General features: G+C 47.3%; 1 protein-coding gene across 1 annotated transcript in view; it reads left to right on the top strand.

The window, feature by feature from the left end:
• The window catches only part of arrdc1b (arrestin domain containing 1b), a 32,918-nt gene extending 8,598 nt beyond the window's left edge, over positions 1–24,320 (top strand). Inside the window, exons 2-8 of the mRNA XM_060037970.1 lie at positions 7,682–7,792; positions 12,232–12,282; positions 16,720–16,874; positions 17,898–18,080; positions 19,851–20,027; positions 20,824–21,307; positions 21,627–24,320. Coding sequence (XP_059893953.1) covers positions 7,682–7,792; positions 12,232–12,282; positions 16,720–16,874; positions 17,898–18,080; positions 19,851–20,027; positions 20,824–21,307; positions 21,627–21,691 — 1,226 coding nt within the window. The 3' untranslated portion in view covers positions 21,692–24,320. The remainder of the gene's footprint in view (positions 1–7,681; positions 7,793–12,231; positions 12,283–16,719; positions 16,875–17,897; positions 18,081–19,850; positions 20,028–20,823; positions 21,308–21,626) is intronic.
• Positions 24,321–24,412: the final 92 nt, after the last annotated feature.

Genomic DNA, 24,412 nt, shown 5'->3' with positions numbered 1-24,412 from the left:
GCCACAGTGCACTACTGTCTGTCTGTCTGTCTGTGTGCACGTGCGTGTCTGTCCGTGTGTGGGACGCTTTAAATGACTTGTTTAAATTGTACCTGTGTCACAGAGGTGCAGCCTCTCTCCTTCCAACTCCTTCCCTTTCTCGGCACCAATAAACCCCCCAGCCAAGTCTTTCCACTGCCAACGTGTCTGCTGCCGCTCGGTGCGCCTGTGCCCTGGAGGGCAGGGTGGAGGGGGCAGCTCTAATCTCTGAGGCGTGGACAGATAGCGCTTTATTGGCAGGGCTCGCACAGCTTATTCAGCCAGGTGGACAGGGTGACGTTATTTTCGTAATCACCGAAACCCATCTCACTGTGTTCAGGACAGTTTATTTTAAATAACGTCAAATAACAGACAGGTCACATTCAGTCTTTATCAAATTATTATACACATGGAATATTTGTGCAATTATATCTTTCCATGGGCATCTGGGTAGTTTTTGTGACCATTGCTATATATTGGCAAGTCATTCCAAAATATGGACCGTGTGTTTCTGCAATTTGTGACTCCCAAGAGTAATTCTTAGACAAACCCTAGCTGTTGCTTGTTTAGGAGTTCAAAGTGTCTTTAAGAGGTCAGTCTGAAGCCCGCCAGCCATCTGTATCTGTAGTGCGGACTGCGGAGAGAGGCTGTCTCCTTCAGGCTTTAACAAAAGGCCAGGGGCTCCCCTTCGGGTTAAATATTTATCAGGGGACTCAAGAGAACAACTGCACACAGCGGACCCCCCTCCCCCCACCTCACGGTTACCGTGGTAACCGTAGTTGCTCCTCCATGTTAAAACTTCTGCTAATGCTTTAGACAGTTGTTTATCTTTTTTTTAGGCCAGCGGTTTTCAATGTGTCACATCCTGTTCGGTGTAAATCAGGAAGTTCACTCTGGGACATCAACAAACCCTCAAACTCTGAGGAAAATGAAAGGTCACACTTCAAAGCTCTGTGACCCCAAGGTTCGACTTAGCCAAGGGTTCGGAGCATTCACCTCTTCCTCCATGTGGAGTGGAAGACCCGCCCCTAGTTTGATCCAAAATATCTGTTTAGGAGTCGCTACAGTTACAACACATGGGTTTTATGGGTTTGTTTTGGCTGTTTAATGAACACACTCATAACCTGAATGTTGCCTTTATGTTCATTACACGTTCATGACTGTTGTTTTGTAGAAAGCTGATAACAGGGAGTGAGCTGGCACGCACGTGGAGATTGTATTCTCTTCTGGACTGTTGCTAGCTGGAGTGAACCTACGCTCACTGTCTTACACGCACACGCACACACACACACACACACACACACACACACACACACACATAATACAACCATAACACAATCATATTTCAGAAGTCTTAAGATCAAAGTAAAACAGACTCATAATCCATGTAAAGCAGGCTTATTGGGACCCATCAGACTTAAAGGCCTCGGCTGGCTTTGTGTTGAGGCAGGCTCTCCTTACTGGATCAGGATTCAGGTGCCCTCGCCCGGTGACTGCTTAAGAGACTTCTTAAAGGAGATCCAGGGAAAGTGAGGAGAGCTAATTGTCTGTGGACGTTGATGGTTTAATGAGGACAGTAGGGTCTGCCTCGGGTTACCCCCTGCCTCTGATCGGTCAGAACCAAGCAGGCTTCTGCCGCTGCTGCTGCTCAGGTTGCAGCCTGTTGTACGTTAAGGCTTTCTCTCAGCGACCTGATGGATATCGGTGTACCGCTTGGATTAGGTTCCCCACAAGTGCCTCCTAGCTTAATGTCGGATCAACGTCGGGCATCAGAGCAAGGGTGGGCTGTTTGAGGGTTTGACATCTTGGTTGTGTATTTTGCTAATCATTATACAGAGACGGGCTGAAAAACTATGCATTTCTCTGGAGCGCCGTTTGTCATCTTTTGCCGATCTAGAAGAGCATGGTTCCTTTCTCTAACAACCTGGGCACCCTCTGTAACACAAGTGCTCTCTATTGACTCTCCACCTCTATTGATTATGTTCACCAGTGTTCTATGACAAACACTTTAGACACTGCATGAGACTCAATTCCGGTTGGATCATTTGTGTCCTTTTAAAAAATGTGTACAACAAACTCTGTACTGTACACCACAAACACAGACTACATTACCGTAGTCTGGGAGCAAAGTGCAACTAATGGTCGGCATGGTTTTGGCTGGACTAATTACCTCGTCATTGAAATTATCAGATCTGCCCTTATATGGGCAGACAGGAAACCATTCTAATGGCCTTTACTCTAGAAACATGCTAGCAGCACTCCACTAGACTCCACTAGACTTGAACTGAAATTCAAATTAAAATAAATTTGAATTTCAATATTCTGAATTCCGAGCTAGCTCCATGAGAATGACACATATCAACAACAACAAGCCTTTAAAACCCTGACGTTGACTAGCTCACCCCATTAATCTCTCCCCTAGAGTTCTGTCCACCTAAGGTCAATAAGGGCCCAAGTAACAGCCCAGTCAATACAGCCCAGCCAAGGTTACTGAGCCTATAAAACGACACGGCGCAAACAAACACACTTAACTGCTCTGTGTGTAGTGTGTGTGTGTATTGGTTGTTGCGGTGGGTCTGTGTTTTCAATTAAACTAACAGTAGTGGTGCAACGGTTCACGGGTTTCCCGTGATCCGTACGGGTCAACCCTCACGGTTCGGGACGCAAGTGATCCGCGGATCGGCTGATAAAGAAAAAAGTTGTGCGTTCACGTGATCAGCGCATGTTTAGAGGACAATTCCGGTATTAATAACATCATCAAGTATCGTAGCGAAATACAGTTTCTGAACCGGAACCGGACATGTTTATGTTTGGTTGTAGTCTTTTCGCTCGGTTCTCCGTATCAACAGTAGGGCTAGAACCAAGCGAAAAGACTACAACCAACCTCCCTGAGCAATGTGTCTTCCAACCGAAATCAATGGATTTACAAAATGCCAAATAAAACGACAGAAACTATATTTCGCTACCATACTTGATGAAAAAAAAGAAGATGAGGATGTCTGCATTGCCTTGGGGGAGTGTAGACTAACTCTCCCCAGGCAATGCAGACATCCTGAATTGTAAATCCAGGGATGGGATTACTTACTATCCATGTTAAAAAGAAGAAGGAATAATGCCTTTGCAATTTTTTTTAAATTATTGACTATGCTTAAAGGAAGCAGGATTATTACCTAATCTTTCACTTTATTTTGTTTTTACACATTTGAAGATTTTATTTAAAGTCACATTTGTCTTGTTATCTTTATTGTTGTTGTTGATCGGAAAATGATCCGACCCGTGACTCAAAAACCGTGACACGATCCGAACCGTGAGTTTTGTGATCCGTTGCACCCCTACTAAACAGAGATGACCTCTTCCTGCCCGGCTCGTCTCTTAAACGGGACGCACACTGGAAAAAACACGGAGCGCTGAGTCCTAGGAACCTAAAACCATTCCTCTTGATCTCTGACTTACACCAGAGGTGCCAGGTTATAACTTTGAGCTCTGCTCCAGACCCTGGCACGCACTCACAGAACCATCCATTGCCATTCTTACGTTCAACGAACAAGACCTAAAATCTTCCGACTTGTGGCGTGCAACCGGATTTATGAACAACCGACCGATCTCTCTGCTCCTTCTGGAATGTTCACCCACCAGCCCGCCGCTGCCACTGACCTTTGTGATGGCAACATTTCCAGTTGAAAGACCACATTCTTAAAGATGCAGAGTTAATAGCTCAACCTTTACGTCCTCGATAGGGATATAACAGGACACACATGTTGAACTGCTGTGATCACGTTGTGTGTGTCAACTGTATCTCATGAAGCTACATATCTTAGTTTGTCTAATAGCAAGCTAACTACAGCTCTTTATCTATGGCTCCCACTAGATCTTGCTTGAGGATAGCGGCAAGAGAATTACCCATAAACGGACCCAGATGGTGACGTCACTTATGTAGCCAGTAGCCACCGCCATGACCAACCCACCCAGACTGTTATTCTGTAACTGTTGTTACAGAATAGGAGAAGAACCCGGTGATCTTGAAACCCGACCCGCATCGCCTCTCGCGTCGATGCTCTCTTATCTACGTTAAACGCAGGTCGGGTCCTGTTAGATTGCCACGGCTCACCGGGATGGCCGTGAATGAATCACGTAGCCGTGAATCAGCCCCCGGTCGGACGCTGGCAGATGAAGGCCTCTTTGTTAGCAGTGTGTTCGGTCTGTCTGCCAAGCAGCAGGCAGGCAGGGAGGGAGGAGACCATGGCCTTGAGGAGAGGATTCCCAGGCTGGGCGAGGCCGGGGGAGGACAGCTGGGCCCCAGCCAGAGAGCTGTCCGTCACCGGCGGAGGGCCGGGAGGGGGGGGGGGGGGGGGGGGGGGAGGGGGCGGGGCTGCAGATTCCAATGCTGGTTGAGATGTCGGCCTGTGATGATGTGTCTGGATGAGGGCGTGAGTCGCTGACCCGGATGACTGGACAAAATGTGTTGTGGAGATGGATGGACAGACAGACAGTGATGCACACAGCTGAGCAGACATACCCGTCCCATGCACACAAACAGCTGCAAAAATACACAGACAGACAGACAGACAGACAGACAGACAGACAGACAGACAGACAGACAGACAGACAGACAGACAGACAGACAGACAGACAGACAGACAGACAGACCTCACATTAAGGAGATTATCACAATGCTATTTGATAAATAGTGCAGAAAAAGTCACACATTTATGCAATGAATGATTATATAAATAGTCCTGTTACTACGACTACTACACTGTAGTATGCATGAATAATCAGAGATGTACAAATGCAAAATACATCACAGCACACATGCCGTGGGTAGCATTTCTAATTACCGCCTGGTATCGCCTGTTGTGGGCTCTCTCTTCCCCCTCCTCCCCCTCCTCCTCCCTCTCCTCCTCTAGTTTCACCTCCTCCTCCTCCTCCTCCTCCCTCTCCTCCTCCTCCTCCTCCTCCTCCCTCTCCTCCTCCTCCTCCTCCTCCCTCTCCTCCTCCCTCTCCTCCTCCTCCTCCTCCTCCTCCCTCACCTCCTCCTCCTCCTCCTCCTCCTCCTCCCTCACCTCCTCCCTCTCCTCCTCCTCCTCCTCCCTCACCTCCTCCCTCTCCTCCTCCTCCTCCCTCACCTCCTCCTCCTCCTCCTCCCTCACCTCCTCCTCCTCCTCCTCCCTCACCTCCTCCCTCTCCTCCTCCTCCTCCTCCCTCACCTCCTCCTCCTCCTCCCTCCTCCCCCCCCTCCTCCTCCTCCCCCCCTCCTTCTCCTCCCTCACCCCCTCCTCCCCCCCCTCCTTCTCCCTCTCCTCCTCCTCCTCCCTCACCTCCTCCTCCTCCCCCTCACCTCCTCCTCCTCCTCCTCCTCCTCCTCCTCCTCCTCCTCCCTCACCTCCTCCTCCTCCCTCACCTCCTCCCTCACCTCCTCCTCCTCCTCCTCCTCCCTCACCTCCTCCCTCTCCTCCTCCTCCCTCACCTCCTCCCCCCCCCCCTCCTCCCTCTCCTCCTCCTCCCCCCCCCCCCCCTCCTCCTCCTCCTCCTCGTGTTTCTCCTCCTCCTTGCGCCCCCAGCCAGCGGGGTGGGCCGTGACGCCCCCGCTCCCATCTGTCTGAGAGCCTGAACCAGGAAATGGACTTGGAGCGCGTCCAGCCCGCCCGGCGGGGCGACTCCCTCCGCCGGGCCTCTGGCTCTCCGGCGCCCCGGGTCTTTGTTTGGTTAGACGCTAGAATGTTCCGCACGCCGCTGGTTAATGTTCATTGTGTTCGGGTTATTAATTTGGGCGCTCCTCATCAAGCTCTGATTAATTGGTGCGTCTTTCTGAACGTTAGTTAAATTTCTCGTTGTTTAATTAATTCAGGGGGTTAAATACCCACGTGACGACTCGCGGATGAACACAGACCAAAAAACACACTAATTAAATCTTTTGACAATGGCATCAAGGACCCAAGAGCCTTCCTATTGGTCGGGAGAGGTTGTGACGCATGGAGTTACTCAGACCGGTTTGAACCGGCGTTTATTCCATCGATGTCTTTGTGGCCATTAAGACCTCATCCTCCTCATCGCTAATGTACTTAAGGAATGGCCTTCTAAAAGGGTCTCTGCTCCCTCAGCAAAGTGTACTCTGAGTCTGATATTAGCCGATATTTCAGATGTTTGTTCTTTTGAACCATAATCATGGTGACTGTTGGATGCCCACCAACATTCGCCCCACAGCCCTCACTTCCTCTAAAAAGGTGTCAACTCACCATCTGCTCTGTGTGTTTGAGTCAGTGTGTCTGCTCTGTGTGTGTGTGTGTGTGTGTGTGTGTGTGTGTGTGTGTGTGTGTGTGTGTGTGTGTGTGTGTGTGTGTGTGTGTGTGTGTGTGTGTGTGTGTGTGTGTGTGTGTGTGTGTGTGTGTGTGTGTTCCTCAGGCAATACGGATCAGAAATATCTTGCGTCTATCGGCCTCTCTGTCTGTCACTAAATCAAACATGGAATAAGAAGCCGTCAACGCTTTTGTTGCTCAGTGACACTAGAGTGCAGCCACTCCCCTGTGTGTGTGTGTGTGTGTGTGTGTGTGTGTGTGTGTGTGTGTGTGTGTGTGTGTGTGTGTGTGTGTGTGTGTGTGTGTGTGTGTGTGTGTGTGTGTGTGTGTGTGTGTGTGTGTGTGTGATGTGTATGAATAAACTGTATGGAGCTGCTGGGTCAGCAGGGAACATGATTATGTGGGAACCAGGCTAAGAAGGAGGAGGAGAAACTAACACGCACAGACACACACACACACACACACACACACACACACACACACACACACACACACACACACACACACACACACACACACACACACACACACCAGAAGAGAGCTCTGGTATGAGGTTGTCCTCCATCCCTCCATTATCTACAGAGATCCGTTACCCGTGCAGGATAACACTAAACCCCTTGTGACATTACAAGTGGTAGAATATCTGTCGGTTATACCACCCAAGTTCTTTATCGATATATCTGTCGTGCGTCTTCGTTGACACTCCAAACTTGTGATGTCACAAATGGATAATTACAAATCACCCTGATAGCTTTGAGTAAAATAGGGTCCCTTTTTAAAGACTTTTCTGCGACAGTGTTTTGTTTAACAGTGTTGTTCAGCCTCTGCTATATGCTGACATACATTTCTATACAGTACAAAGACCCAGTGTTGTCTGTTGATGAGAGTCCGATGATGGATCCACATTCATTAGATAACAACGGACAAGTTCTGCTCTGTGAGCTTGGATTGGTCCGCTGCATGATGCCACATCTTTTGATGTGCTCTTCATAAGGTGTTGCAGTGCATACATTATCACAATAAAAAAACTGAAACCGTGTGTGTGTGTGGATGAGTGTGTGTGTGTGTGTGTGTGTGTGTGTGCGTGTGTGTGTGGGTTGATTCCGGCGTTGTGTTGTTTTAAAGAGAAGGAGACGACTGAGTTTATGGATGAGAGTCCACCCTAGAGAGGCTGTTGCTAAGCAACACAATAAATACAGAGGTGCAAATGAAAAATGAGTATCAGAAAATTGCTCTGATTTGGCAGTACTTGAGTGTGAAGTTATTGCCTGAACAAAATGATAAATGGACTTGTGCAGTCTGTTGGCCTATAAGTGTCTCCCTCACAATCTCTCTCTGTGTCCCTGTCTCTCTCCCTCTCTCTCCAGCAATTAAGGTGAACTGCCATGGGTCGTGTGGGATTTCCAACAAGCTGAACGATACATCGTGGACACTGTCCGAGCAGTACTTCAACAGTACCCTGTCTGTCGCCGACAAAGGTAGGAGGTGTCCGTCTGTGTTCCCCTCTTGTCCTCTTCTCCCCTCTCCCTCTGTTCTCTATTCTCCTCTCTTGTCTTTTTTCAATTGTGGGTTATTTTGGGTGTGAGGCTCATGACTTGAAAACATTTCCCAGTTTCACAGCACAATATCAATAGGGTCATGCACGGGGGAAAACATCGCACCTCGTGGGAACACAGACACACTAGTGGCTGTATGGTTTCATACCTCAGGGGGGGTGAGACTCACACTCATCGCTGTGAACATGACCTCAAACAGCCTCTGGTTTACCACCAGATGTGATGTTGCTTAAGCCTTAGACCATCCATTTCAAAAAACTATCTGTAGCCTTCTGGTTGGTTTAGGCCACAAGCAGAGAGGACTGAGGGGCTGAACCATCCGGGACACATCTGGGTGTGGACACTCCCACTTGTGATGACACAAGTGGCCTCGTTTAAATCAAAATGGCTTGTAATGACTCATCGCCCTCACAGCTGGCGGCATTCATTTTGTCTAAATACGGGGCGTCTCCCCCGTCGATCATGTGACCCTGATCAACCCAATCACCTGATTGGCCCGCTTCACAATCTGCAAGAATCTGCAGGAACCCGGCATTGCGTTTCACCTTCTATGGGGGGTAATGGCGGCAGCAGCAGCAGCAGCAGCAGCAGCAGCAGCAGCAGCAGCAGCAGCAGCAGCAGCAGCAGCAGCCGGTCCGTCCATCCGAACCTAAGCCCTAATCACCCAGAAAATACTCCCCCCTCTCCTCCCCATCATGGAGGAGAGACAGATTCTGGCCCTCTGCCAGCTCTCGCCAGCTGTTGGTCAGCATTCAACAGTCACCGATGATCAAGCGGGTAGAAATGCGACAGGGCCGAGTCAGGGAGAGGAGCGGACCCAATCGCAGGGATAGAACCCACGAAGAGTCAAAGCACGTTAGGAAGAGTCGTCCACGAGCGGTAAACAGAGGTAAACATAGAGGGAAGTTACAAACACTGACAGGAACGAAACCAACCGACCACAATGGGTAGAAAGTTACTGTAACAAGATCACAGGGATAGAATCACTCATTTCACAGACGGTGATTTCACGCACGCAAAGTCTGCAAACGCAAGCTTCCTCCTCTTCCTGTGTGCGTGTGTGGTTGTGAATGATCAAATGCGACAGGCATGCATGAAAGTTTCTGTTAAAAGTGCACTGAGGGCAGGATTGGAGGGAAGTCAGCGATGGCCACTGGAGCGTGAAAGCCGGAGCGCTCGAACCGTGACAAGATAACCGGTTTTGTTGTGTTATGACTACTGTGTTCCTAATCCTTTTCCACGGCACTGTCACAAAGTTGACACACAGAGATGTGTCGTTATCATTCCACACACCAACATCAAACTGACGGGTTGTCAATTAAACAGTCATTGTTTGATTACCTGATGTGAGAATACAGTAGGCGCAGATTTGTAGACGGAGAGAGCTTTATTGTGAGGGATGATGACGTAGACATTATTGCGTGTGATGTGTTCCTAATGGGCTCACTTTGCTTCGTTACGATCCTTATTCCCTAATGGAGTCGTTTGGTTGACTTTTCCCTGACTGTTCAATTAGTCTATGTTGTCAAGATTGTTGTCATAACCCATGTTTTTTTTTATGAGCAAAATCACAGATCTCATGACATTACAGTACTTTATGACATCGTCACAGTACATGATGACAGCAGACTGCCCCGTGACACAACACTAGATCATGACATTGTCAGACCACATGATGACAGCACACTGCCCCGTGACACAACACTAGATAATGACATCGTCACAGTACATGATGACAGCTCACTGCCCCAAATTGTCTCTCCCTTTTGATCTCTGCATGGAACCCTTGTCAATGATGATTAATTATTTCACTCAATCCCCTTGAATAATTAAAAATGTAAATCTCATGATGTCAGACTTTAACAAAGTGTTCCTCTGAAAGACTGGGGATCTCAAGGTCAAGTTAGTTAATTTACTCATTTGATCAAAGTCAATAATGGGTTACAAGAACTAATCAGTTGATATTTAATCAACCACATAGACCTCTCTGGCCCTCATGTACACACACCCACACAGACACACAGACACACACACACACACACACACACACACACACACACACACACACACACACACACACACACACACACACACACACACACACACACACAATAATACTCATCATATTCCATAAAAAAGAAAAGGGTTACTTCAATGGACTAAAAAGGGAGACACACATCAGAGAAGGAGCAGTTTACCGAGAGAGAGTCGGACTGAGCAGGGGAGGTGCACTCTGGCTCTGCTCGATGGCTGCCGGCCCCCCTCCTAGTCCTACATCTCGTAAGTCATTGATTAACTCTGCTGGGAAGTGGCTTCTCCTGGTCCAGCTGCGGCTGTTTGAGTCCAGAGAGCGACGGCTTGGGTTGTATCAGCCGTGCTGCGACTGGCCCACAGTACTCATCCAGGCAGACTCTCCCACTTGTGATGTCACAAACGGATAGGACGCTTGTGGGAAGATGAGGAAGAGACGAGATATCCAGCAGAGATTATACTGAAGATCCATCCTTGTATATTCATCCCTGCATTCCGATGCAGTATACATTTTAATCAAATAATTTATCTTGGTCCTATGGCGACAAATATTTAAACCGGCCAGCATTAGGGGTTACATTCTCACTGGCTGATATCCTTGTTAGAATTGTAATCACTCACAGCTTGTTAATCTTTGGATAAAAGCCACCACCAAACTACCTTTATCATGTCATATTATTTGTCCTAACGTGAAGCTGAACCTCTCAGGCATCATCCGTCTGCCTCATCACCATCCACGACCCTCTTCCTCTCCATCAGGCCAGTACCATCCCCCCCCCCCCCCCCCCCCCCCCCAACATCACTGCACACAATAACTGGCCAGACTTCAAAATGCAGGAGCTGTTCTGCTGCTCTGGCTACGTTGCCTAGCAACAGCATGGCGGTGTGGTCCCTCATCCGGAGGGTCCTTCGTCACCGTCCTCCTCCTCTGTGAGCCACCCTCCCGTCGTCAGCGGGGTTCAGAGGGTGTGCGCCTCCCACCGCACACTGCAGACCCCTCGTTCTCCAGGCGGCTCCTTGGCCCCACCTGCAGGGACCCCGCTCTGTAGATCATAAGGACCCCCCAGCCAGCCAGCCCCACACCCCATGAGACCCGGCCAACGGACGGTTACCTGTTGGCTAATCAATGCTGGGGGCTGTGGTTTATATTTTCTCCGCGTAAATATACATGTTGAAATGTGTTTTATGTAAATATAATGTAAGGTAACATTACCTACAGTAATGGGTCATCATTTAACACAAATGCCACGTGATGAAACGTAAAGGTAACAATGTAATGTAACACAATGCAACGTAACACGTAGCGTAAATGTAACGTTCCGTCACACGGCATACTGTAACGTAGCCTAAAGTAAAATAGCAGAACGTAATGTATGGATCATAATCAAACATAATCGGACATAATGTACCAGTGAAATGCAACGTAACCTAATGGAACTTACGAAACACAACATAATGTTACACAGCATGAGACTGTTGACTACGTATCACCTTGCAATGTACGTTTCTCAGTGAACAACGAGGGGGGAACACTGAGGGCAATGCACTCGGCAAACCTCAATAGACGTCAGATGGAAACGACCCCTGTAACACCTTTCGTTGCGTAACCCAGGTAACGGCGGTACACTGGGAATGCGGTTGGTGTTGATACCGTTGACAGGGCTGGGGTATGGTTCAGCCGGAGGGCAGTGTTTGAACAGTGTAACCTCATCCTGCGGAGCACAAGAGGCCCGCACCCACGGGGTGGCAGCACTCCAACCGGCTAGCCTTTCAGTGTGAAGTTTAAATAAACAGCAACACGTGTATTTACACTGGCTCTGGCATGGACACACACACACACACACACACACACACACGCGCGCGCACACGCACACGCACACGCACACAGACAGAGGAACAGGCTGAGTGGCTCAACCCGCTGGTTTACTGACCACGTCAACAACACACCTTGTCGTGGCCACAGGTTTGATTCCTGCTTGGTCTCATTCCTATCTCTTTTCTTGCTCTAACTTTCCTCACACGATCTTCATTGTCCTTTCTATGAAAAGGACTGAAGCCCATAACAATCTGTAAAGTGTTACACAAACACACATTTCAAGCTTTGCCATTGTTTAAAAGGTCCTGTCCCCAAACCACAGAGCCAGAAACAACATCCTTCACCTCTCACTGTAAATAGAGAAAACCAACCATGAAAGGATAAGAAGTGACAATTCCCAGCACAAATAGATACCCTGCAATGGCTTCCTGTTGTTTTGAAGGATACATCTCTATTCATGAAATCCAAACACCCAGTGTGTGACAGCGTGTGTGTGTTTTGTGTTCCCCGACAGGAACGCTGACCGCAGGAGAGCACAGCTTCCCGTTCCAGTTTGCCATCCCAGGTATGACCTCACCGTGTTTACCCTGTGGGAGGGCCGCCGCTCACACACACACACACACACACACACACACACACACACACACACACACACACACACACACACACACACACACACACACACACACACACACACACACACACACACACCCTCGCTGTTCCATGACCGTGCATCTGTGCACACGCTGATAACCCAATAAGACGGCCTGTTATTAATAGGTCCATCCAGGTCGTATTTCCTGTGGAAGTGGACATCGCCACGGTAACAGAGCCACTGCCAGACTCTTAGCTGTTGTTGCTACACGACAATGGAGGGGGAAAGAAAAGACTTGCGTAACCACGCCCAGTTTGACTGGTTCAGATTAAACCAGTAAAGTACTGGATGTAACGATACTATCAGTATTAAAAAAAGAACACTTGTTTTGTCTCCATGACCTCGTATGAACCTTTTGGTTAAGTAAGGTTTGACGAGCAGCTTGTGGTTAATTATTTCCTGGTAGTATCCTCCGAATATGGCGACACATTAGTGCCATAATTCACTAACGTGATAAAAGATGCATTCGGGCGTATTATATTATTCCACACGTGTAGATATTAACTGCGAGCGCGCAAATGATCTCTGCACGCGCAAAACAGCCTCTCGCAAGCGCAAATTACCACAGCGCGCGCAAAACAGCCTCTCGCGCGCGCAAATTACCTCAGCTCGCGCAAAACCTCTCGCGAAAGATGTTTTTACGCTCTCGCTCAAATTTAATTTTGGCACTATGGGGGAGGGAACCATGGCAGGGCGGGCTTTCCTATGATTGGCCGTTTCTGAAGCGCGATATTTGATTGACAGCCCTCCTCAGCCCTCCTCTCATTCAATTCGGAATTGTACAGTAAATGGCTGAAACGATAGTTACGTATTGTAACTCCAGTATAGGCGCAGCCTATACTCATAGAATCGGCCATAGAAGTGTCGGCCTCATTGTCCTTTAAATAGCTGAAGGAGCAGATTGGGAGCAGAATGTCCGCCGGCGCCCGACTATATCTGCGAAATGCGGACGTCGTTGAGGCACGCCTCACGCGGACGTAATTGAGGCCCACGCTGTTGGTGGTCGGGGATTACAAAATGTTCAGTGCTACGGCTCACGCCTATGGGATAACCCAATAGCGATAGCCTTAAAAGGCTGCGCCTTTACTCATAGAATCTAGAGTTACAATAAGTAACTATCGTTTCAGCCATTTACTGTACAATTCAGAATTGAATGAGAGGAGGGCTGAGGAGGGCTGTCAATCAAATATCGTGCATCAGAAACGGCCAATCATAGGAAAGCCCGCCCTGCCTTGGTTCCCTCCCCCATAGTGCCAAAATTAAATTTGAGCGAGAGCGTAAAAACATCTTTCGCGAGAGGTTTTGCGCGCGCTGAGGTAATTTGCGCGTGCGAGAGGCTGTTTTGCGTGCGCTGAGGTCATTTGCGCGCGCGAGAGGCTGTTTTGCTCGCGCAGAGATCATTTGCGCGCTCGCAGTTAATATCTACGCGTGTGGAATTATATAATACGCCCGAATGCATCTTTTATCACATTAGTGAATTATGGCACTAATGTGTCGCCATACGAATGATTAATGAATACACTAATACTCATTGGAATGTTATGTGGAAAATGTAGTTCAACACAAAGTCCAAGATAATTATTCCACGAGTAAAGGAAGTGTCTCAATATTCTAATTAAACTGGAGTTAAAGTAGCCTTGTACCGTTACTTGATCCATCGCAGGTGAAACTACAGGAAGTCCTTTATTAACTTAACCTTTATTAACTCACTGACGAGAGCAAGAACCGTTCAACTCCCACCCCAAAGGTCCTGGGTTCAATCCCCCCAATGCCCTCAGCCTCATCTCTTGGGGTCCGTGATCTAGATACCCAACTTCTTCCTGCTCCTGAATGACATATATATCGACATAAACTTTAGTATAACGATATATAACTTATTTTCTTGTTGAGGCCCACTTCAGAAACTCACAACACAGGGAAGTGTCCGCTGCTCTCACGCAATAACCTCTGGGCTGTTTTATGTTATGTTAGCCTAAATCATGTCAAATAGTAGTGCTGAATATACCAGCACCTCTTTACGATGAGTGTGATAAGACCAGCAATTCCCCGCAACCCCCCCCCCCCCCCCCCTCCCCCTCCTTACCTCCTTGGTCTCTGTTCTTGAGGTGTTTCTGACGTGAGGCAGGGTCAGGATTAGAAACGTGTGTAAAAATGTCCTATCTCAATCTCCCCCCCGCCCCCCACCCCAAGTCAATGTTTCCAGAACCAAGTAATGGTTTTGTGGTGTAAGCCCAGACATGCTGCCAGGTGTTTGTACAGTGCAAGGGAGGTGTAATGCCTACCTAAAAGGTATTTAAGCTGTGTGTACCAACATGGTCATGCCACACCGTTTTGGCCCCGTGCTAGACAATACGTGTGTTTGCTTTGCAGCTTAAAGTACACAAGGCCTTTCTGGGACAACGTGGTGTGCACAGCTCGTGTGGGCACTAGTCAAACCAAACCAAACAATGTACCAATAGATCAATCCTTAGTATCAGGATATTTGCTTTGGGTCAATAATCCAAGGCCCTCTTTCACAGGCTGGTTTTCCTGTTTTAAAGTTCAACAAGTCGTGAAAGGGGGAGCTAGGAGGGAGAGATTACTTGAAGATGCCCCTAATGTGTTATCAATATTCTTCTTGAAAATGTCCTCCCCGCTGAGCCATGGTTGACCCGAGCGTTGAACTGGTCTCTTTGGGAGAAATTGATCCAACTTCAATACAGCGGAACGATGCTGTCAGACATTGCAGTCGTTTACCAAATATATCATCCGTTGAGAAAAGGACAACTTAAGGATTCATTCAAAAAGGATGCATTTAGTATGAGTTGAGTCAGTGATGCATCGAGATTGCATTTATGATTCCTTTAGCATACATGAAGGACAGATTTAATTTATATTTTGGATACATTAACAAAACGTTTAGGTCACTTTTAGGATACATGTATAGGATGATATATTTACGTTACATTTAGGATATGTTTATCCGTTCAGAATACTTATACTATACTTATACATATGTATAGCATATATTTCGTGATACATTTAGCACAACTTCAGTGTACATTTAAGGTGGACCGTAGGATACCGGGATTTAAAGGCCAACAGCCTGATCCCCAGCATTCTGGGAGTGTTCCTGGTGGCAGGAGACTGCGGCAGACTGCAGTGGGTGCTGCGTACTGTGCTGGTCTCTGGGCTGGGGGACAGGGAGGGCCCTCCATACAGAGAGAGAGGCTGGAGCTAGGCGTCGGCTGATAGGACTGGGCAGCTCTGGAAGCCTGGCCCGATAAGGACGATCAGATAACCAGGGGGGTAGTGCTCTGGATTTAGGCCAGCCAGCACCAGGAAAGGAGAGAGGAAATGCTTTGTGGGATGCCTGTGTTATCTGCTGTGGTTCTCCTGCATCAGGTCTCGCTGTTAGACTTGTTGTATACAGTGCATGCTTTGGACCCATGCAGCGGGTATAAAATGTTAGATCTTAACCGTCAGGAGAGTGGGAAATGGCAGGGTTTCTTCATCACACATGACTACGTGCTAGACAACTAAACTCGCTTATTCATTGAATCATGATTGAACAAATAAAAAAAGCTTTATGCCGTTCTCAGGCTTAGCTTGCAGATGGGAGAGAGGCACTGGCAGCACTATAGTGCTTCAGTTTATTGTCTCTTGCACGCTCTCACTCTCTCTAGCTCTAAACATCTCTCGTCATGCAGGCTAATCCTCTGGGACATAAGTCGGATCACAACACCAGACCGATCTCTGTTGAAATAGGAATTAATTGTCCAAAGACAACGTCAAATATCACAAGGGTTCAGATGGGTAACACCAGGCACAGTGTTACACAGTCGATGGTATTTAACTCCACTACGTCCACCGGTTTTCAGTGAGCTGTTTCTTCATGTCATGACCCAGATCATGGAAGGATACGCTTGAGGAGGATGAGTTTGGCAGCTGGACTAGAAGCTAGAAACTTGAATCATCTAGAACCAACTAAAACAGTTTTTGTGCCGTTTACAACATGTCAGTGGAATGGCCGCAACGCTCTGAGTACTTCTATTATCTCAAATGTAATCACAAGCAGGGATTATGACCATCCCTCCCGGTTTAGTTTCACCCTGTGGCTTGTTTTATACCTGGAATGGGCCTTTTATGGGAAAATAAGAATGATGATTCACTATAACTCTAAGCATCCTCCTCTGTCTCGAATCAAATCGAAACTATTCCATTCTGAACAAAGTTAATATTTAAATAATCAAATTGAATAAGATCTTATGTAATTTAATTAATTCTTCTCTGCAGTACAGTTATCTAATCTCCTTTTGCTCTACTCTACTTTAATATATTTATAAATTCTCTGCTATCTATTTCCAGCTGCAGTACCGACTTCATTTGAAGGCCCCTTCGGGAAGATTGTTTACCGCATAAAAGCTTTCATCGATACGCCTCGCTTTTCGAAGGACTACAAAGCCCAGAAGCCCTTCTACCTGCTCAATCTGCTCAACCTCAACGAAGTCCCAGACATTGAGGTAAGAGCTTTGTGGTTAATGTAGATGTATTGAGGATGTCTCTGCCTCTTGTCAACAGAACTAGCCGTGTTCTTTTTTTGTCCAATATATAAAGATGATTTAAAAATCGAATATTAGAAAATATAAGAAAAAAAAATGAAGGAAGCACTTCCGATAGATTACAAAGGATGCTTAAAGTCTTCCAAGGTAAATGAGGCGACAGCTCCATCATTTCCTTTTTATACTGATCTTTTGTTTCGCCAGACCAGCTTCTGAAAGCTGTGTCCTCATTCACTCACACTAGGATCCACTTTATACTCCGTCATTGCTCCATGAATACCTTTTATAACCTGCTTCCTGATAAAAGCTGTGGAGTTTAGCCTTTATTTGCGACATGACTCAGGAACGGCGAGGAGATAAGAGGAGGGGGGAGACCTTGGGAGAGAGGGGAAAGGGGGGAGAGTGGAGTGGAGGGCGAGACAGGAGGAGGGCGAGGAGATCAGAGTGGAATCTCCTTCATACTAATCGAACCATTTATGGGGCCAGTCATTATCAAGATGGCACCTTATTGGATTTCGCCAATCAACCAACTGTGATTCATTCTTTCCCTCGCTTCAATCTAATTGAAACCCTACCCCTTCACCCACTCTCCCACTCTTCCCCCTCAGCCACACACACTCCGATATCACATCGCTCCTGAACATAAGAACACCAAATAGGAGTGAACCTCATGTTGCAGAGTGACACTTGGGCCCCAGAGTACCAACCTCACTCCCAACGTCGGGGTTGCATTTCACACAACTGTGATTGACAGGCACAAAGGTTTCCTGGAATCCAGGAAGAGAGGCCCTGATTGGTCAGAAGACGGATGTGGTCTGAAATCGAAGTGTTCTCATGTAGAGACGGTTGGGTCAACTCCAAACTGATAGCTGAGGGATGACTTGGCCCTTTCTAACAAATTACACTCCAGTAATAGCTCTTCAATCGAACCTGCAGCATCTTTAACCCAACGGCAAACAGTGACAACGTCATACTTTCCCCCAGCAACCCAACCATGCGGTGACCACCAAGAAGTTCACCTACCTGCTGGTCAAGACCGGGACGGTGATGCTGAGGGCCTGCAGCGACCTGAGGGGCTATACCCCCGGTCAGGTGGTCCGACTGGCCACCGAGATACACAACAAGTCTGGGAAGGACACGGGCTCTGTGTTGGCCAGCCTCATACAGGTAACTATCATACAGGGCTTCCTATTGGCCAGCCTCATACAGGTAACTATCATACAGGGCTTCCTATTGGCCAGCCTCATACAGGTAACTATCATACAGGGCTTGCTATTGGCCAGCCTCATACAGGTAATTATCATACAGGGCTTCCTATTGGCCAGCCTCATACAGGTAACTATCATACAGGGCTTCCTATTGGCCAGCCTCGTACAGGTAGCTATCATACAGGTCTTCCTATTGGCCAGCCTTGTACAGGTAACTATCATACAGGGCTTCCTATTGGCCAGCCTCATACAGGTTATTATTCTACAGGGCTTCCTATTGGCCAGCCTCATACAGGTAATTATCATACAGGGCTTCCTATTGGCCAGCCTCATACAGGTAACTATCATACAGGGCTTCCTATTGGCCAGCCTCATACAGGTAACTATCATACAGGGCTTCCTATTGGCCAGCCTTGTACAGGTTACTATCATGCCGGGCTTCCTATTGGCCAGCCTCATACAGGTAGCTATCATACAGGGCTTCCTATTGGCCAGCCTCATACAGGTAACTATCATACAGGGCTTCCTATTGGCCAGCCTCATACAGGTAGCTATCATACAGGGCTTCCTATTGGCCAGCCTCATACAGGTAACTATCATACAGGGCTTCCTATTGGCCAGCCTTGTACAGGTTACTATCATGCGGGGCTTCCTATTGGCCAGCCTCATACAGGTAGCTATCATGCAGGGCTTCCTATTGGCCAGCCTCATACAGGTAACTATCATACAGGGCTTCCTATTGGCCAGCCTCATACAGGTAACTATCATACAGGGCTTCCTATTGGCCAGCCTTGTACAGGTTACTATCATGCGGGGCTTCCTATTGGCCAGCCTCATACAGGTAGCTATCATACAGGGCTTCCTATTGGCCAGCCTTGTACAGGTTACTATCATGCGGGGCTTCCTATTGGCCAGCCTCATACAGGTAACTATCATACAGGGCTTCCTATTGGCCAGCCTTGTACAGGTTACTATCATGCGGGGCTTCCTATTGGCCAGCCTCATACAGGTAACTATCATACAGGGCTTCCTATTGGCCAGCCTCATACAGGTAACTATCATACAGGGCTTCCTATTGGCCAGCCTCATACAGGTAACTATCATACAGGGCTTCCTATTGGCCAGCCTCATACAGGTAACTATCATACAGGGCTTCCTATTGGCCAGCCTCATACAGGTAACTATCATACAGGGCTTCCTATTGGCCAGCCTTGTACAGGTTACTATCATGCGGGGCTTCCTATTGGCCAGCCTCATACAGGTAGCTATCATACAGGGCTTCCTATTGGCCAGCCTCATACAGGTAACTATCATACAGGGCTTCCTATTGGCCAGCCTTGTACAGGTTACTATCATGCGGGGCTTCCTATTGGCCAGCCTCATACAGGTAGCTATCATACAGGGCTTCCTATTGGCCAGCCTCATACAGGTAGCTATCATACAGGGCTTCCTATTGGCCAGCCTCATACAGGTAGCTATCATACAGGGCTTCCTATTGGCCAGCCTCATACAGGTAGCTATCATACAGTTATATCCAGGGAATGGGTTAACCTAGCGATTGTCAGGTCTTTGCACTTGTTCTATAACCATCCTTACTGTACCGACTGCAATATATTGTTTCACTTTCTTCTGACAGATGTACTTATTGAAGGTCGCTTTGGATAAAAGCATCTGCTAAATGCCCTAAATGGACATTTAAATGTCATGCGTGTGTTTCTGTCCCCCCCAGAAAGTGACCTATCGGACGAAGCGGCCGCTGTACGACCTGCGGACCATCGCGGAGGTGGAGGGGGCGGGGGTGAAGGCGGGGAAACACGCTGAGTGGCGGGAGCAGATCATCGTCCCGCCCCTCCCCCAGTCAGCGCTGGCCTGCTGCGGCCTCATAGAGGTGGACTACTTCATCCAGGTCAGAGACACCGGCTCATTTAGCATTTATAACGTCTTTATTCATTCACACATTTTATTTGTTTATGTTTATGTATTTATCGTCATTATTTTATATATTTTGTTATCATTTTTGTTGTATTTAATTATGCGTGAATGGTTTATTTTTATGATAAATTCTTTAATTTAATTTGTATTTGTTATCTACTTTTTGTATTATATCTTTGTAGGCTGATAGAATTTAGATAGTTTGAACTCCAGCGATCCTTCCATTGGTTAAGACTCGAGCGGCACAGACATGGCTGTCTGTATGGTTACCATCTACATGTCACATCACTTTTAATGGGCCTCGTTCACTGGGCGGCCATCTTGGATCTAAACACTATCTGGGTCGGAGGCACTGGCCTCACTAGGATTTGAGGACAGGCTGGGCTTAGCCCGGCAGGGGGTTTGGATTTGATATACAAGCTCTATTTTTATGCTTTTTGATGCACACTGGCACACTGTAGCCTACATGTTGTAGCCTACATGTTGTAGCCTACATGTTGTAGCCTACATGTTACTCCGGTATACCACAATGCAATGCGGTCGTGTTTTTCTGGAGGAGAAGAAGAGGCTGAATAACCGCGAAAACGAATGCATTTAATCAAAGTACATTTTGGGCACACTGACACAACTAACGTTCAAAAGCCCCAACCTAACGAGGATGGCCACCTGACTTCAACCTTGACGCCCCTCTCTCTCTCTTTCTCCCCCATGACGTCTCTCTCTGTCTCCCTCTCCCTCTCCCTCTCCCTCTCTCTCCCCCCCCCCCCCAGGTGTCGTTGCGGTCCCCCGAGGCGGTGGTCACGCTGCCCATCTACATCGGTAACATCGCGGTGACCCTGTCGCCATGCTCCCGCTCCCTGGCCTCGTCCTCCCAGTACCCCAGCACCCAGAGCCCCGACCGCATCACCCCCAGCGCCCCGCCCGCCGAGCCCCACGACGGGGACGGGGGGGCCGCCGGGGGGGCGGGCCCCGGGGCCAGCGAGGAGATCCCCACCAAGAGCCACTCCCAGCAGGACCCGTCGGGACAGGCCAGCGCCACCATGTCCCCCAGCGCCTACGGCCACGCCCCCGGGCAGCGCGGGGGGGGCGGGGGGCTGGGGGGCCCGGGGGGGGAGTCCTCGGGCGCAGCCCCGCTGTTCTGTGTGTCCACGGGGGCCACCGTCCCCTTCTACTCTGAGGGCAGCGCGACGCCCATGCCCACCTCCTGCTCCCTCATCCTACCCCCGGAGTACAGCAGCTCTGACTACCCCCATGGTACACACACACACACACACACACACACACACACACACACACACACACACACACACACACACACACACACACACACACACACACACACACACACACACATATAAATATATACAAACACACATACACCCATACAACTATTCCGCTATAAAGTGTAAGTATTGTATGACGGCCCCAATGGTGGGTTGAGACCAGTTGTACTATTTAGTTCAGGGGTCATCTACAGACAATGGCCCAGGATTAACTTGATGGAGTTAAGCCACAAGGAAATAATCTACAGATTACATCATTCTTCTTCTGTCTCTCATTCCTCCCCGTGCAGAACCTCCTCCGAGCTACGAAGAGAGCTGCAGCAGCGCCCCCCCGAGGCCAGACAGAATACAGTAGACCACGAAGCCCCTCCCACTCTCAGCCTTCAACCAATCGTGGGGTTGAAACGGGAGATGATGGACGTGGATGTGAAAACATTTTGGAGAGAGGAGACTTTTCATTTTTAACTGATATTTCACCGAATACACACCAGAACTCTAACCGGTGTTAGATTTGGTGGAATTACACTGTGCCTCGAATGATCTAGAACAATAGAATAATTATGACGTGATTTAATTTTTGCTATTTTGTCATTTATGATGCCTTAATTATGTACATTTGGTCTACTGGGAGGATACAAATGAGGCCAGACTTTTATTCTAGAAGTTGTGCATTTTTAAATATGAACCTTATGTATGTGTGTTTGTCAACCACAGTGAACGAGTAGGGCCTAAGCAGTAATAACTGGTTTCTGTTTATATATGGGTTCTGTTCTTCTAAAATCTCATTTTGCATCCTGCTTTCTCATTTGATGAACAATATGCGGTCCTCTGCGTCTTCCTACTCCTGTAGCAAAAGGAGGGACCTCTCTTTATGTACCAATGGCTTATTTAAATGTAGCTTTTTATTCACACACTTTAAACTTTTTAAATTGCAAAGGTGCTGTAGAGGAGGTTGCAAAAAATTGAAAACAAAATTTTGGTGATCTTAACTTGTCTTCGGGAGCTTCTTAAATTATTATTCTGACGTGAGATATCAGTGAATCTAACTTTCCACCGTTGCTAGCTACAGTAAGTAAAGACATTGATGCAGTTGTTGCTGGCAGAGGAGTGGTCTATGTCTACCCCCTTGTGGCCACTGCTGGAACAGGTTGGAACTCGGATATTTAACTGGTGCGGATGTGGAGACTAAAGGAACCAGCTGTTTGTATTTGTATCTGCTTTGTCTCGTCCTACAAACTAAGTCCATTGTTGTGTAGATAAGACAAGGGATATGCATTAAGATACTTATGCAATTTCTGCCCCTCTATGATTGTATATTTTTTAACTTTGGTTTTGTTGCCTTATCCAATTTGTTGTCATTTTGAGGAATGAAGAAAGGTTAAATGTCCCTGCTTACTCTCTTTATGTTGCTGTGTAAATCATTATTGTGCACATACCAGCACCTTGAATATTTGTGTCTGTGTGTGTTTGCAGTGTGTGTGCGCGCGTGTGTGTGTGTGTGTGTGTGTGTGTGTGTGTGTGTGTGTGTGTGTGTGTGTGGGAGCATGCATATGAGCGTGTGTATTTGCAGTGTATGTGAGAAAGTGTATCTCATTTGTCGCCCATTACTTTGATCAGATTCCTCATCTTCCAGTCATCTGAATCATGCCCAAAGTTAAAATAGATTTGTAATTTGTAATTTATTTGTTCTTGTTTCCACATTTCTGTTTTCTGTGTGCGCTAAGCATCCATGGAAGTGTGTTACCATTTCCATTGATTTTATCACATGTCAACCATACACTTGAAATTAGTCCCTAGCTGTTAATGGTGCATAATTTACCCTTACAGCAAATTCAGATCCATTTCATTCAGGTGCAGGTAGCTGCTGGCCATGGTTCTCTAGGACTGGCTAAGAATAGGGAGGCTGCATACTTGGGAGTTTAAGCCCAGAACCCTTTAGGCTTAGAGTCCGGCAGCCCTTGACCCTCCTGACTGCTGCGGCCCTTTGTTATGAACGAACCACAGCTACACCTTACTGTGAGAACCCTTGTCGCTTTCCACACGAGCTATAATGGCTGCTGTTGTGAATGCATGCCTTACAAAAAACATCAGTTCGTAACACTGTGTCTTTAAACCTATAGCTTTTGATCCAGTTTTTTTTGTTCAAGTCTGTATGAAAGCAGGACTGGCCCATTTCACAGTAAAACACGATATCGGAAAGGGGTCGGCTATCATTTCAGCTGTTTTAACTTATCAATATTACTCAAAATGTACTGTTATGCCCCTTCCCCCACTCAACATGTCTAGTTGAAGCCATTACCAAACTCACCCTCGCTGATTTACAATCACATTCATCATTCATCATTTCATGACCATCAGCTGGGACTGAGAACAGTCGTAATATGGTGGTCGTTCTGGGCCGGACACTCTTTGAGATGCCAGGGATTGAACCCAGGACCTCATGCACTCTACCACTGTATTAGATGCCCTTGATTTGCTAAAGAGAATATGAGGAACATTGTAAGCCTATTCACACCCTCTTGGACTGTATGACTGGACATTTGATGATGCAACGTCGAGTTTATTCCTCAGTCCCTTTCAGCCCGACTAGTTGACCTTTGACCTGCTGAACTGTATTTGTTTTTTGAACTATTATGTGTTTAAAAATACGCTTTGTAAAATGTTGCAAAGAAAAAGGTGCAATTCCAAATCTCTTCATGATGGTGAATAGTACAAAACGCACGTTCCTGAAAATCACCTCGCTTCTGTTCCAAAACGATTGCTCTCTTGTTTGTTTGCTCCTAAACAAGAAGACATGAGCGAATCTAAAAATAAATCACTGTTTATTCTGTTGGTTATCATGAACGGTGTGTGTGCTTTTGTATTTTTCTACTTCAAAGCGTTTACAGGTGCGTTGTACAGAAATAGAGATAGCAGCACCGTAGTATGTTAATATGACCATCAATCAATGTTGTACACTATAACAATAAAATTATCTGACAGTTCACCTTGATGTCTGCGTATGTGTGACCTAAACAATATTTGTATCTGTATTTACTGTGTGAACAGTGATGTTCCACATATTCTAAATAACAAG

The sequence above is a fragment of the Gadus macrocephalus genome, chromosome 19 (genome assembly GCF_031168955.1).
Source record: "Gadus macrocephalus chromosome 19, ASM3116895v1".
Lineage (NCBI taxonomy): Eukaryota > Metazoa > Chordata > Actinopteri > Gadiformes > Gadidae > Gadus > Gadus macrocephalus.
The sequence above is the reverse complement of the archived record's forward strand: the minus strand, read 5'-3'. Positions and strand labels throughout refer to the sequence as shown.